Below are 15,451 nucleotides of genomic sequence, written 5' to 3' on the forward strand. Positions count from 1 at the left end.
GTAAAATTTAGAGAATAAGCCTACTGCCTTTGTGTTCTACATGCAAGTGGTTTTTCTTATGTGCATAGCAAAACATTTTGAGAAATTACATTGGCTTATTGTGAACATACCCTTGTATAAAAATGATGAGAGAACTTCATTGGTTCATACTTGAGCTTCATTTTCAAATAATTTTTTGGTATTGTGTATTAGATTTTTTGTTGGAACGTGGAATGTGAATGGCCAGTCTCCAGATAGTGAGTTGGAACCTTGGCTGAACTGTGATTCAAATCCTCCTGATATCTACTGCATTGGGTAAAGAATACATCTGGAATTTCCTTTGGCTGTATGTTTGGTATTAGTTTATATGACATTTTGCCCTCCTTTTTTTCTTTTTTATCTATTTGGTAAAAAGCCACTATAAGACTATATGTGAGAATTAACTTGTGGATCAAATTTGTGAGGTAAGAAAGGAATGATACCTGAAATAGTGAAGGGAAACATCTAGTCCTCTCAAAATGCAAAGAAAACTGCATTCTTAATACAAACTGAGACTTGAGGTCAATTCCAACAGTGACTGTTCCTAGGATATATTAAAAAAGCTCCACTGTTATCACTTGTGGAGGTTTTTTATTTGTTTTTTTGTTTATGTTTTGCATAGTCTGTGCATATGCTTTTTAAAAAGATTTATTTATTTGAGAGAATGAGAGAGAGTGCCTGAGTAGGGGAAGGGGCAGGGAGGGGAAAAATGTTTGAATTGGCTGTCCACTGAGCAGGGATCCCAGGACCCTGAGATCATGACCTGAGCCAAAATCAAGATTTAGCCTCTCAACTGACTGAACCACCCAGGCGCCTCTCCCCCACTTTTTAAAGATTTATTTTGCATAGCATGTGCATATACTTATAGAGGGTCTTTTAAATAAGACATCTGCTTGTCCTTACTGATCATCTGGGTCAATAGAGCAGTTCTATAAAATTTTCTCTCTTTCTCCATTTCCTTTCCACCTAATGTCTCTGAAAATGGGAGGTAGTCAGAGGTAATTATGGGATATGTATAGATCTCACATTTTCTTGTTTTGCTTTTTTGCAGATTCCAAGAGCTAGACTTGAGCACAGAAGCCTTTTTCTACTTTGAATCTGTGAAAGAACAAGAGTGGTCCATGGCTGTGGAGAGGAGTTTGCATTCCAAAGCCAAGTATAAGAAAGTAAGCTGCATTTAATTATCTTTTTAAATAGACATCTAAATAGAACTCACTAGAAGTTATTTTGTTATCTAGAACTTATTCCAAAAGAATGATTTAATTGACTTCTTCCCTGTGTGTAATACTGCAATAGGCCAGACTAATACTTTATACCTATTTTCTAGAAAAAAAATTTTTCATGAGCTTTCTGATCCTATATTTTCATTGCTTAGGTAGCTTTTAGGAGAAAAAAAATTTACTCTCACAATGACAATTAGCTTAAAATAATTACTTGTAACATTAAGAGTTTAAGATTGGAATTGTTCACTGACATGGTCAGAATGAGATGCTTTACGGAAAAGCAGTTTGAGGCATGTGGGTGCATAGGGTATGCTGTGGAATCAGCAAGAAGCGTTGTAGAATTTAAATGAGTTCTAAAATTTGTTTTAAATCAAAAGTATGGTTGACTTTAAGGTGAGCCAGTTTGCTGGTCTTTAGAAAGCATGTGATAGAAGTTTCCAGAAGAGTTATTTTAATTACATGGCTACCATAGTAAGCCCATTAAAAGCAGTCATCTGAATAATTTTCATCTACTTCTTCTAACGGTGGATATGGGTAATAAAAATCTTGAAGGTGTTACTCTCATAAAGGTCCCTGACTAACACATATTTCAGACATATTTCTAGCTCTAGTTCTCAGACTTAAAATAGTCAAAGTTAAAAAAAGATTGCTATTTTATAAATTTTAATTTCTTGAGAAATTGGAAATCAGAAACTAGGAAGGAAAGGCGAAAGGAGCAAGCTGGGATAGAGGTAGTACATCCTGGTAGGTTTAGATGTGATTAAAATAATGGATCCTAAAGCTGAGTGTAGAACTTGATGTCCCCAAAGACTTTTAACTTCTACTGGTCAGAGTCAGATAAGAGCTTCCCCAGAGAAATTTTATTTACTTTGTATAGGGTCCACTAGGAAATTAGAGAATTTGGACTCAGATTTGAACCTTATTAATATCTTCTTGGTGGAAAATTAGTTGTGGGATTAGATGTGGTGCAAAGAGTGGTATTAACATGAACCTTTTCTAATTCCCTGAAACTCATAGGTTCAACTAGTCCGCCTTGTTGGGATGATGCTTCTCATATTTGCCAGAAAGGACCAGTGGCGATATATTCGTGATGTTGCTACAGAAACAGTTGGCACTGGAATCATGGGGAAAATGGCAAGTTACTTTGGAAATGAGCTTGATTATTATTTATGTCCATGTGAAGTTCAACTGCTAGTTGCATCTTTGTACTAACCATGAATAATTACTCTTGCTAACAGGGAAACAAAGGTGGGGTAGCTGTGAGATTTGTGTTTCACAACACTACCTTTTGCATTGTCAATTCCCACCTGGCTGCCCATGTGGAGGACTTTGAGAGAAGGAATCAAGATTATAAGGACATCTGTGCACGCATGAGTTTTATGGTCCCAAATCAGACCCTCCCACAGCTGAACATCATGAAACATGAGTGAGTGGTTAACTCTCCTTTGGCCTTTGAATAGTGGGGCTGAGAAGAGATTAAATAAGAAATTATAGAACTGTGAAGAGTGAAGGATTACCATTTAGGGATTGTGGTCACAAAGAGAGGGTTTTGGGGGAATAGCAGATTCCTTGAGGCAGAGAAGCCAGATTTGTTATCAGAGGTAATATAAGTTCTCTTAGTGGGCACCAGAGAGTAATGCTGGAGGTACCTGTCAACTGGAGTCCGTTTTATTGTTTTTTATTATAAAATAGAAATGTTCGTTGTAAATATAATAAAAGATAAAATAAATATAGAAATCACTCTGCTCTCCCCAGCCAGTCCCTCAAAGGAACCTATTAGTTCACTGTGTATCCTGGAACTATGCTGTCCAATGTAACAGCTAGTAGCCATAGGTGGCTATTGGATACTTGAAAGTAGCTAGTCCAAATTGAGATGTGTTATAAATATAAACTGTGCATTGGATTTCAGAGACTTGGGAAAATTAAAATATCTCAGCTTTTCAATATTGATTACATGTTGAAATGATAATCTGGATATATTGAGTTAAATGAAATTTATCATTAAAGTGATTTTCACTTGTTTCTTTTACTTTTTAAATGTGCCTACTAAAAAATTTAAAATTACGTTTGTGATGTGCTTTTTATTTCCTTTGAATAGTGCTGTTCTAGACCTTTATATGCATACAAACACATGCACTTTACTATATAGGACTATATTATCCTATTGTGGGTCTCTTTTCAAGCCTGTGCGTGTGTGTGTGTGTGTACTACATTACATATATTAGTGTATATATTATGTATATACTATATTATATATATCTATATTCTTTTTAGTGGCTGTCATTAAGAATAGGGGCAATGAAGATTTAGACAGTGATGGATCAATAGAATAATATGAAAAGTTCATGGAGAATAGGACTTAATAGGATAGAAGCAGAAATCAGTTGAGGGATGGGTTGGGTGGTAGAAAATGATTAGTTGTCAAGAAATTAATACTTGTAATTGAAATTCTGAGAGTGGTTTGAGATGACAATTAGTAGGAAAACAAAAGATAGTTTAGAATATTAGAATCAGTAGAGTAATTGAGGAAAGAGTATGGAAGTGTAGTAATATTGGCCTGTTACCATATTGTCTCAACAATTAGGATCATGTACAATTCTCTTTCATGGTAGCAAAGTCAAGGCCTTGACATTAATAGTCATAAAGTTGCCCTAAAATTCCTTAAATTTGTTTCCTCAGAATTCCAGAAATTTTGTGTTGCAGTTAAAATGAGCAAAGATACCCAATCAGAATTTGAGATAGCTCACAAGGAGAAACCCTTTTAGTGTAGTAATTTCAGGGTCTTCCCTATGGGGGCTCTCAGGACATCTAGGGGCCTGTTGCTTTGATTGGGAGCCTGAGAATCCTGGGGCAAGCCAGTCGTCTACTTCCTGCCTGGGACTTGGACTGTGGATCTGGGACTGTGGTAGGGAGATTGGCTATAGTGGAGAGCTGTGGACCTAGTTTGGCTTGCTAGGGTCCTGACCTGGGAAGAGCTGTCACTCAGACCACACGGACCTTATTAGAGAGCCTGCAGAATGCCTGGGCTCAAAGAGGCAGAAAATGTTCAGATTCTCTTCCCCTGGAGACCTGGCAGGCAGCCAGACAAAATTTTGGCACTAGTTCAGCAAATAAACTACATGCTTCTTTTAGGCAGTTAACTCCTTGGCTTCTGAATCCCACACATATGCTGTATTTCCCTGTCTTTGTTCTTTATGTATGGAGTGCCTATCTTCCCACCTATTTGGTAATCCCTAGTCTTTCTCATGTATTGATAGTACTTCCCTCTGAAGGGTAAGTTACAGCTTAAATATTGTCTTGTCTCAGTGATAAATAAATCCTTATGAATAATCTACCTAGTTCTCCTCTCTCCATTTTCCCTGATTGCCTTTTTATGCTAATTATTGCTACTTTGTTCATGTTTTTCTTGATTTTTCAGTGTTGTCATCTGGTTGGGAGATTTGAACTATAGACTTTGCATGCCTGATGCCAATGAAGTGAAGAGTCTTATTAACAAGAATGACCTTCAGAGACTCTTGAAATTTGATCAGGTGAGTAAATTTCGTGTTATAGGTACTTTCCTAGATAGCAGATAAAATTGTTAGGTTTATGAAATATGTGTGTGGGAGCTGTGTCTTACTCTAGGAATAAATGGAAAGGTCTCATTGTCCTGGGAAAACAGTGTGACTGGTGATGCAGCAAATACACACAAGGTTTGTAGTGCTTTTATTAAGTGCTTGTATAGAAATGGGAGATAAAAAGTAAATATAACATTTATTCATTGTCTTTGTCAAGAAGAGGTTCCAGAGATCTATATCCAATAAATTAGATAATGGGTGGGGTTAATTGGAGAATACTTCCTGGAGGAAGTGGGCCTTCAGCTATGTTGATGTGGTTTGGCAGATGGAACAGGGAAAGTTGCTCTGTGATTACTTGGCAGGCTTAGCAGCAGTGTGGATGGAGGTAACAGAGGGAGGCCCTGGGAGGGGATTGGGAAGAACAGAAGAGAAGTTTGGGGCAAATAACACAGACTGTGGCCTAATGGGAACTGATTGAGAAGTTGGGGATATATGGCTTATAGATGTTAAAACCTGTGGGGAAAGCATTGATTAGGTAACATTTATATAAAACTTGATATTCAGGAACCTAGTTTTCTGTAAATTTGCTTTGGAACCTGGCACATGACTTGAATTTTTACTTCAGCTTGTGGATACTAGTTGCTAAAAGTGAATGCTTCTTAAGGGAAGAAAATGTTTCAACTTGATTTTAATGTCTTTAAATCCTTATGTAAGCCTTTTTGACCTTCAGACATGGTAAAAATTTAGGAGTTTTGCACTAGAATGGTTTTTTATAGTGAGCCTTTTTTGGCTGTATCTTTCTTCATATTGAGGTTGGCTGGTGGATTTCTTTTCATTTCTTCTTCTCTCATGCTTCCAAAGGGGGTACAGTTGCAATAAATTCTGAGTTTAGGTAATTTTGGCAAAGTATTTGAGTGAGGATAACTTTCAGAACGAACCGTAATAATTCACTGAATTTGGCTTTTGGAATTATCCATTCAACATTTGTGTTTTTTTTTAAATTAAAATTGTGCTCGATGGTTTCTGCCCAAATTCAGAGAATGTACAATTATTCATATTTCATTTTTCCATTTTATCCAATGACTATTAGCAATAAAAAATTAGCAGTGTGCTCATAATGAGCATCCTATCTGTGAATGAGTTTAGATGCCTTGGGAATGGCAAGGTTTTAATTCATAAGGTACAGAGATTTTATTTATGTATTCCGACATTTGCAAAAGCTATGGAATTAGATAGTTAGAAATAGCTGGTCAACTTGATTATCATTTGTATTAAGATGGTGTTACCCTGCTTACATGATGCTTCTTTCTATCTCTAGCTAAATATTCAGCGCACACAGAAAAAGGCTTTTGTTGACTTCACTGAAGGTGAAATCAAGTTTATCCCGACTTATAAATATGATTCTAAAACAGACCGATGGGATTCCAGGTAAAGTAGCAAAAACCTCCTCCTGGAGTGGATTCAGGCCTGGTCTTATTTCTTTCCCTCTGTGTTGGTGAAGGGCTAGGAATTTTTTCAGTCATGCTAGGAGACATAAACTTAATGGCTCAGTGCTATTACAGAAGAGTTTTTAATTCATGTGTACTAAAGGTGAGCTTATCTTAAGAAAGCATTACTTATGTGATTACTTATGCTGAAGTTTTATGGACTGCCTGCAATGCCTTATTTCTATCATCTCAATAGACTTACTTAGATTTTTACTTTCCTGATCCCATCCCTATTTCCTTACCAATTATCCTGTTCTGATTGTTTTTTCCAAATTGCTTTGCAACTCTAACTCAGAACACCAGAAAGTGATCCAAGAAAGGTTCTTCCAGCACAGTGGTTCTCAATCCTAACTACACATTAGAATCTCTTGGGGAAAAAAAAAAAGAATCTCTTGGGGGACTCTTAAAAAATACTGATGCCTGGGCCCAAACTCTGCAACTGCCAGAGAAAGCTAAGAACCACTCTCTAAGGGTGGGGGGGCTTTGATATCTTAATTACCCCTAGTAAAGCACCCCTGTCAGTATGTTCCTGGTAACGGTCTTGTATCTACTATCTCTTGTTTCCTGTGGTGTCCTAGCTGGTTGAGCCCAGAAGCTTGAAAGAGAAAGAAAATCTCTGGGCATGTTCAACTTCTTTAGACTCGGAGCACTGGGGTGGAGGTGGAGAGGAGTCTGTGTCCCTATGCCTGAGGGAGCTGGTTGGCCAGCAAATGAAAAATGACACTGACATATCTTGTACACTTCACCTTGTTTCTTCCATCACCTGACTTGAGAGTCACTTGAAGAGCTACTGATAAGAACTTATTTGTGTCACCTTCTGGATCAGGTGTACAGGGTATTGCTTATTTTAATAGAATGATGAATAGGCTTTTTACCCTACCTTAGTAATCTATGGGCTGTTATATGTTCAGATTTGCATGCTGCTTAAATGTTAGTTCATCTCTATATAAAGAAGCTAGACTTGTCATGAAAGTCCAGGTGTAAAGGAGAAATCTCTATTATTATCTCCAGAAATTAAGCCCAGTCTAGGAATATAGGATTGTATTTTTAGATTTTTTTAAAAAGATTTATTTATTTATTCATGAGACACACACAAAGAGAGGCAGAGACATAGGCAGAGGGAGAAGCAGGCTCCATACAGGGAGCCTGACATGGGGCTTGATACCAGATCTCCAGGATCACACCCTGGGCTGAAGGCAGGCACTAAACCGCTGAGCCACCCAGGCTGCCTGGATATTTAGATTATTTATTAGTTGTCTGTTGTGAAATGTCATTGCAGTTCATTGAGCAAAGTGTGCTGAATATAATCCTGACCTTCTGAGGATATTTTAAGAAGGGGCTATTATATTTTCCCTGGGGCAATGTTGTTAAAGATGTAATACTAATTTTGGGAGCACTGTTTATTCATTCATTAGATATCTATTCATTGAGCACCTACTTTGCCCAAGATAATGTGCTAGGGGTTGGGAATTCAGTGGCAAACAAGCAGACACAGATCCTTTCTGAATATAGTAGGGAATATTATAGTTGGAATCATTAGGGAAGGAGAAGCATATAAAAGATAGCCTAACCCAGTCTGAATCAGTATGGTAGGTATTACATTCTTGTGTGGTATGTTCCCTTTATACTTCCTTTCTTTATTTGCAGTGGGAAATGTCGGGTTCCAGCCTGGTGTGACCGGATTCTTTGGAGAGGAACAAATGTTAATCAGCTTCATTACCGGAGTCACATGGAACTAAAAACCAGTGACCACAAGCCTGTTAGCGCCCTCTTCCATATTGGGGTAAACACTTGTTTGTTCATTTATTTGTGTGTTAAGTATTCTTAGAATATCATTTAGCCTCAGAACAGATCAGTAGTTCACTGAGCCTTAAATGTTACCATAACCAAATAATCATTTGCAACGTTGAGAAATGAGAAACCTCCCAAACGCTGTCCATATGGTTCTTAATGTGCTGCCTTTTAATGACACAGATGTTTCTCATGTTGCATAATGGCTGGGTGGTAACCTTAGCCTACTAAAGTTGTTATACATAAGGAATAATTAGAAGCTAGGTTTTATTTTTTTATTTTTAATTTTTTTAAAAGATTTTATTTATTCATGAGAGGCACAGAGAGAGAGGCAGAAACATAGGCAAAGGGACAAGCAGACTCCCTGCAGGGAGCCTGAACATGGGATTCAATCCCAGGACTCCAGGATTATAACCTGAGCCAAAGGAAGACGCTCAACCACTGAGCCACCCAGGTGCCCCTAGAAGCTAGGTTTTAAAGAATGAGTAGCCTCTCATCAGATAAATAGTAAGGAGGGCAAGCTCTGGGAGAGAGGTTTCAGGTGGAGGGGTGGGGACAGCAGGAGTAAAGGCATAGAATGATGAACATACAACCAAATCTGTATCTTACCTTAAAAGGCATGCTGTTGGGGTGCCTGGGTGGCTCAGTTGTTGGGCATCTGCCTTTAGCTCAGATCATGATCATGGGATTGAGGTCACGGGATTGAGTCTCACATTGGGCTCCCCACAGGGAGCCTGCTTCTTCCTCTGCTTATGTCTCTGCCTCTCTCTTTCTTTCACAAATAAATAAAATCTTTAAAAAATAAAAAGGGATGTTGTTAGCCGTAATTTTAGTGAACTTTTCCTGTCCTGGAGCATAAGTTTAAAATTTATTTTAAGATGTATTTATTTATTTATCTTAGCACGTGCACACATGAGCAGGAGGGGCAGAAGGAGAGGGAGAGAGAATCCCAAGCAGATCTCACACTGAGTGTGTGAAGCTTGATGTGGGGCTCAATCTCAGATCCTGACCAGAACCAAAACCAAGAGTCAGAAACAACCGACTGTGCCACCCAGGCGCCCCTGAGAGTACAAGTTTTAAATTTTTCTTTAACTTTGTTTCATCCTGGGCTGGATTGATGGCCAGTTACTGAATTTTTATGTCTCTGTTGTGAGTAGTTTTTGTTTTCACATTGTATATTCTAGCTACATATTAATAGTATGTTAATAGTATGCAGGTTATGTCTTGGGATCTTGTTGATTTATTACAGCTAGTACATTCAGATTATTTTGTTTTTTTAAATATTTTATTTATTCATGAGAGACATGAGAGAGAGAGAGAGAGAGAGAGAGGCAGAGAGACACAGGCAGAGAGACACAGGCAGAGGGAGAAGCAGGCTCCATGCAGGGAGCCCAACACAGGACTCAATCCTGGGACTCCAGGATTACGCTCTGGGCCAAAGGCAGGCACTAAACTGCTGAACCACCCAGGGATCCCCCATTTAGATTATTTTGTGTAGATTTTCCAGACCAACAGTCATGTAATCTGTCAGAATCTATATAGTGCTTAATAAGGTGGACTTGATAGACTGCTTGCATCCCAGTTCAACCACTTTCTAACTATGTAATCATGGGAAATTTATGTAACAGCCCCGTGCTTCAGTTTCCTCCTCTATAAAATGGGGATGACAATGGTACCACTTATGAGGATTAATGAGGTAAGACATGCAAAGAACGTATTAGGTGTATGTGTTGATTCTTTTGGCTTTTCAGATAGATTATCGCCAATATATCTTGTGCTATTCCTGTCTTAAAGGGGGATGACTTTGGGGTATTTCCTTTATTTACAAAAGTAGGTCTTAGTCTTAGAATACAATCTAAATTTTACCCAGGCAATCATGACTTTTGTCCATTTTGAAATTTTAAAAGAATTATAAATAATACTGTTTCTCAAATAGTAGCTAGTATGTACCAGAGATGGTGATAGAGAATTTATACACATCTCATTTACTCCTAATAGCAGTGCTTTGGGTTAAATATTTCTCATTTAACAGATGAGCAAATGGAAAACCAATGAGTTTAAATAACTTTACAAGCATTCAACTAGAAGGAGAACTTAGATTCAAATCTTGAATAACTCCCAAGCCTATTGATGTTCTTTCCACCAACTTCATAATGCCTCTATAAGATCCAAAGAACTTATAGGCTAGATAAACCTTTAGATACTAATTTTAGCCCACTTAATTTCTCATTTGTACTGGCGGGCTGCCCTACAGTACATTCTTCATTTGAGTTCTCTTAATCCATTTTTAAAAGGATGTCTTTCCCCAGACACTAACCATTTTGGTTTAATTAGCTATGCTTGGCTTTTTTGTTTGTATTTCTTTTCAGAACCTTGGAATGTTTGTAATATTACATATTAATCTAGAGCTCCTAGCAGGATATTTAAAATTTTTTCATGTTTCCTGTGTATTTTTGTATATCTTTGATAAAGGTCTACCTTTCTAGTTTTTAATACTATTTAAATTCCTTAGGAATTCAAAAATTGCTTCTTTAAAATAAAAATGTAAGCAAAATCTACAGATAAGGCTGGAGTTCTTTAATCCCTGTTCTGTCCCCCACTCCCACCTTTGTCCCCAACCCCCACTTCCCAGCCAGGCTGACTACCGTTATGAATTTATGTCTCTCTAGACCAACAGTCCAATAGGAATAGGTCTTCCTGTGATGATGGAAATGTTATAGATCTGTCCTGTCCAGTATAATACTACTAGCTTTAGGTGGCTCTTAATCACTTGAAGTGTGGCTAGTGTATCCAAGAGAGCTGAATTTTCTATTTAATTTGAAGTAGTGTAAATTTAAATGTACATTATGTGGCTTCTGGCTATTATCATGAACAACACAGTTCTAGACTTTTGTGTATGCTTTTCTGTTGCACCATACACATTAGAGTATTGTTCTGTGTTTTGGTGCATATATTATAAATGGTCTTGTACTGTATGTATTGGTCTGCAGCTTGCTTTTTTTAAAAAAAAATTCAGTGGTGTGGCTTGGAGAACTATCCATGTTATTACATAAAGATCTAGCTCATTAAAAAAGATCTAGCTCATTGATCATCTAGCTCATTTTTAAATACTAATTTTGTTGGTAATTTCCTTTTTTAAAGAGTTATATCAGGTAGTGACATTCTATGGTGTTTTTCCCCTTCATTATCCTTGATGTACCATTAAGGAGTGTGATCTTGATAATCCTTGAGAAAAGGCTTTGAGTTTATTGAGTAACCACCCCATATTTTGGTCTCTTGGGCATGCTATGATTAGAGGTTTTAAAAACCACATTATATTTTTACCACCATTGTCATCAGTGACTGTTAAAAAAGAGACCAAATGTTCAATGGCCAATTAACTTTAGAAGACTTTCTGTGGGGTGGCTGAGATTAAGCTGAGATAGTGTTTCCACCCCAGTACTTGATACTGGGATCTGTTGCATTGGTTCTCAGACTTTGGTAGACATAGAAATTGCCTAGAGAGCTTTTAAAAAATGCAGTAGGCCAAGGCATCTGTATTGCCTATTTGAATTAATCCTGTTGTGTACCTGGTATTTTGGATCTTGCACTGGAGGTCCAGATACAACTTCTGGTATTAACTGTGGCAGTGAGCAACTTAGTTGATCTATTTGTATCTTGATATTTTCAACAATCAGAAGAAATCGTTGATAGCTTTGGTAGCTTTGCAGGTTCTTGTGAAAAGATGACACATGTAAAATACTTTATGAAAACACAAGTTGTTGGGCAGCCTGGGTGGCTCAGCGGTTTAGCGCCAGGGCATGATCCTGGAAACCTGGGATCGAGTTCCATGTCGGGCTCCCTGCATGGAGCCTGCTTCTCCCTCTACCTGTGTCTCTGCCTCTCTCTCTCTCTCTCTCTCTCTCTCTCTCTCTCTCTCTCTGCATCTCTCTTGAATAAATAAAAAAATCTTAAAAAAACACAAGTTGAAATTTTTTTTTAATTTTTATGTATTCATGAGAGACACAGAGAGAGAGAGGCAGAGACATAGGCAGAGGGAGAAGCAGGCTCCATGCAGGAAGCCCAATGTGGGACTCGATCCCGGGACTCCGGGATCACTACCTGAGCCACAGGCAGACACTCAACTGCTGAGCCACCCAGGTGTCCCACAAGTTGCAAAATTTTATAAAAATACTTAAAAGTATAAAGTTCTTCTTATAACCTAACACTGTAGTATAGACTCTCATGACACTAGTGATTGCTTACTTCTCAGTTCTCCAGGCATTATGGTTTAGATATGTAAAAACCTTTCCAATCTTTGAGATATTTAGCTCAGCTTTGATACTCTTATTTTCCACATTTGATTTACAACCTCTTCTAAATGCATCAGTCCTTTTTTTTTTGGTATTGAATTTGTGAAGTTTCCTCTTCACAAAAGAAACTGGGATCTCAATAAGTTAAAATGTTATGTTAATTATGTCCCTTTTTTGCATTGATCTGTATGAAGCTTTAATAGTGAAAAAACCACAGTTATATCGGGAAGCTGAAAGTGCTGTTTCAGATGGGAGATGTTTTTGATCTATTAGTTGAAATTATTTGTCCGTTGTCATGCTTTTACTCTAATCTAGGGCATTTTGTATTGGCTGTTTTCTAAAATGGCCACAGGATCTATTTACTAACATGCTTTTATCATTATATAATCTGTGCATTGACATTATGATTTTTGGCATTATGCATAGCAGCTAATAGAATTTAATACTTTAATAATTTTTTCTGCTGTTTCAGTGCTTTGTGATCAGTGTTAGAAATGGTACCCGGTATGTTTTGACACTTACTTTGTGCAATGCAGGAAATAATTTTTACCACAATTGTCACATTTCCCCCACCACTAAATAACTTAACATTGGAGCAAGATAATATTCTTCCCAAATATGACTGCCAAGCTAGCACAGAGGTTTAACTTTTCCAGGATGTTACCCAATTAACCTTACCTTTACCATAACGTGAGTAATGCTGTAATATTTACTTTAATTTATATTTGTTTTAGTGACATTTTAAAAATTGTTAGACTCTTAGAGATTCAGGCTGAGAGCACACAAGACTAAAATAAGGATCCGTTTTCTTTGAGGTAAAAGTTATGTATGGAATGATATTTAAGAGTATTTGAGGATGTTATTTACACCACAGTTTATTTTATTTTTTTTATTTATTTTATTTTTATTTTTTTTAATTTTAATTTATGATAGTCACACACACAGAGAGAGAGAGAGAGAGAGGCAGAGACACAGGCAGAGGGAGAAGCAGGCTCCATGCACCGGGAGCCTGATGTAGGATTCGATCCTGGGTCTCCAGGATCGCGCCCTGGGCCAAAGGCATGCGCCAAACCGCTGCGCCACCCAGGGATCCCACCACAGTTTATTTTAAATGATTGTTGTAACAACCCATTTTAAATTGTTAGGTAATCTCAAAAAAAGATGAGCTAGGAACATATAAGACTGAAAAGAGGGTTTGTTTTCTTTCAGGTGAAGGTTGTGGATGAACGGAGGTATCGGAAAGTGTTTGAGGATATTGTACGCATTATGGACAGGATGGAAAATGACTTCCTTCCTTCCTTAGAACTCAGCAGGAGGGAGGTGAGCAAAAATACATGGCTTCCCCATCTACTGGCCATCATGTTTAGTACAGGGGAAATCATGTTTGTTAGAGGAGGCAGCACAGCATAATGGTAAAAACCATGTGTGCTGAAGTCAGACTGCCTCCATTCTGATTCCAGCACTGTCATTTAGTAGATGTGTGATCACAGGTGCATGTCTGACTCTCTCAGAGCCACAGTGTCCTTTTCTGGTTAAAGGGGTGGTTGTGAGGATTACATGAGTTAATGTATGTGAAGCTCTTAAAACAGCTCCTGATACAAAGCCCTCAGATGTTAGCAGCTCTTATTTAATATTTCAGACTTGCTGGTCAATTCATATTTCAGGAACTAGGACTTGGTCATGGGATGAATGTCCTGAACCCTAAGGTTCAGTTACCCTCTTAGGATCTCAGGAACAATAAGAGAAGTAGCAAGAGCTGCCAAATTCCTTCTCTGCTGGTGTGAATACAGTAATAAATGAAAGGGCATGGTGTACAGCTGGCTCAGTTGGTGAATGCATATAGCAATTGCATACCTGGTTAATAATTACCTTATTCTTTATTCCTATTCTCTATGGAATAATCCAACTGACATACCTCCCCTACTAGTGATGCATGTTTGTGTCTGTCTGTTATTCCCCAGTTTGTGTTTGAGAATGTGAAGTTTCGGCAACTACAAAAGGAGAAGTTCCAGATCACCAACAATGGACAGGTTCCCTGCCATTTTTCTTTCATCCCTAAACTTAATGACAGCCAGTACTGCAAGCCATGGCTTCGGGCTGAACCTTTTGAGGGCTACTTGGAGCCAAGTGAGTTGTCCCTTTACCATTGTCTCTGCTTGCAATGTTCCATCTTCCCATGACTCCCATCCTTCCCTTTTTTAACTTCTTGTTTTCTAACCACATGTCTCTTACCTTCACTGTCATTATATTGGGGATATCTCTTGTGTGTCCAGTCTCTCCTCCATCACTTGGTGATTTTTAGAGGACACTACTTCTGTTGGTGCTTCTCTCCCTTTTCCTTTTCCACCAGAAGTTTCTGTTACCATGTGTCATTTCTTACATTTCAGATGAGACAGTGGACATTTCCCTTGATGTGTATGTCAGTAAAGACTCTGTGACCATCCTGAATTCAGGGGAAGATAAGATTGAAGATATTCTAGTCCTTCACCTGGACCGAGGCAAAGATTACTTCTTGACCATTAGCGGAAATTACCTCCCAAGTTGTTTTGGTACATCCTTGGAGGCCTTGTGCCGAATGAAAAGACCGATCAGAGAAGTTCCCGTCACCAAACTCATAGACTTGGTAAGAAACATCCTAAGACATGGAACCTCCTCTGGATGTAATTTTCACAATACTTAAGGAATGTCCTCATTGTCTCTGTGCTTTTATCTTTTGTCAGGGTGGGGGGAATTGTCAGGTGAATAATAGCAAGAATGTTGCTTTACTCTAGCATTACTTTCATTAGATTAAGCCTAAAAGGAAAGAGGAGAGTGATCTATAATGGGCTGTTGTCAGGAATATAATATATAATACTAAGTTCACTGAATTAGATTAAAGGATCCCTTCTCAAAGGTCTAATGCTTATTTGTTATGCTCTTCATACTTTTGTAAAAATTAGCATGTATGCAAGGAACAGTAAGTGGCAGGGGGCAATATTATCCTCATTAAACACATCAGAAAGCTGAGGCACCGAGACAGTAACTTGCCCAAAGTGGAATAAGTTAGTGACAAATCTGTCCCCAGACTTTCTTTTTTTTTCTTT

General features: G+C 38.0%; 1 protein-coding gene across 1 annotated transcript in view; it reads left to right on the forward strand.

Moving 5' to 3' along the window:
• Nucleotides 1–15,451, forward strand: part of OCRL (OCRL inositol polyphosphate-5-phosphatase) — a 59,419-nt gene that overhangs the window by 27,623 nt on the left and 16,345 nt on the right. Inside the window, exons 10-19 of the mRNA XM_055338110.1 lie at nt 193–294; nt 1,070–1,184; nt 2,259–2,375; nt 2,480–2,667; nt 4,660–4,771; nt 6,117–6,226; nt 7,933–8,068; nt 13,578–13,688; nt 14,330–14,495; nt 14,756–14,991. Of these exons, the coding sequence (XP_055194085.1) occupies nt 193–294; nt 1,070–1,184; nt 2,259–2,375; nt 2,480–2,667; nt 4,660–4,771; nt 6,117–6,226; nt 7,933–8,068; nt 13,578–13,688; nt 14,330–14,495; nt 14,756–14,991 (1,393 nt within the window). The remainder of the gene's footprint in view (nt 1–192; nt 295–1,069; nt 1,185–2,258; nt 2,376–2,479; nt 2,668–4,659; nt 4,772–6,116; nt 6,227–7,932; nt 8,069–13,577; nt 13,689–14,329; nt 14,496–14,755; nt 14,992–15,451) is intronic.

The sequence above is a fragment of the Nyctereutes procyonoides genome, unplaced genomic scaffold (genome assembly GCF_905146905.1).
Source record: "Nyctereutes procyonoides isolate TBG_1078 unplaced genomic scaffold, NYPRO_anot_genome, whole genome shotgun sequence".
Lineage (NCBI taxonomy): Eukaryota > Metazoa > Chordata > Mammalia > Carnivora > Canidae > Nyctereutes > Nyctereutes procyonoides.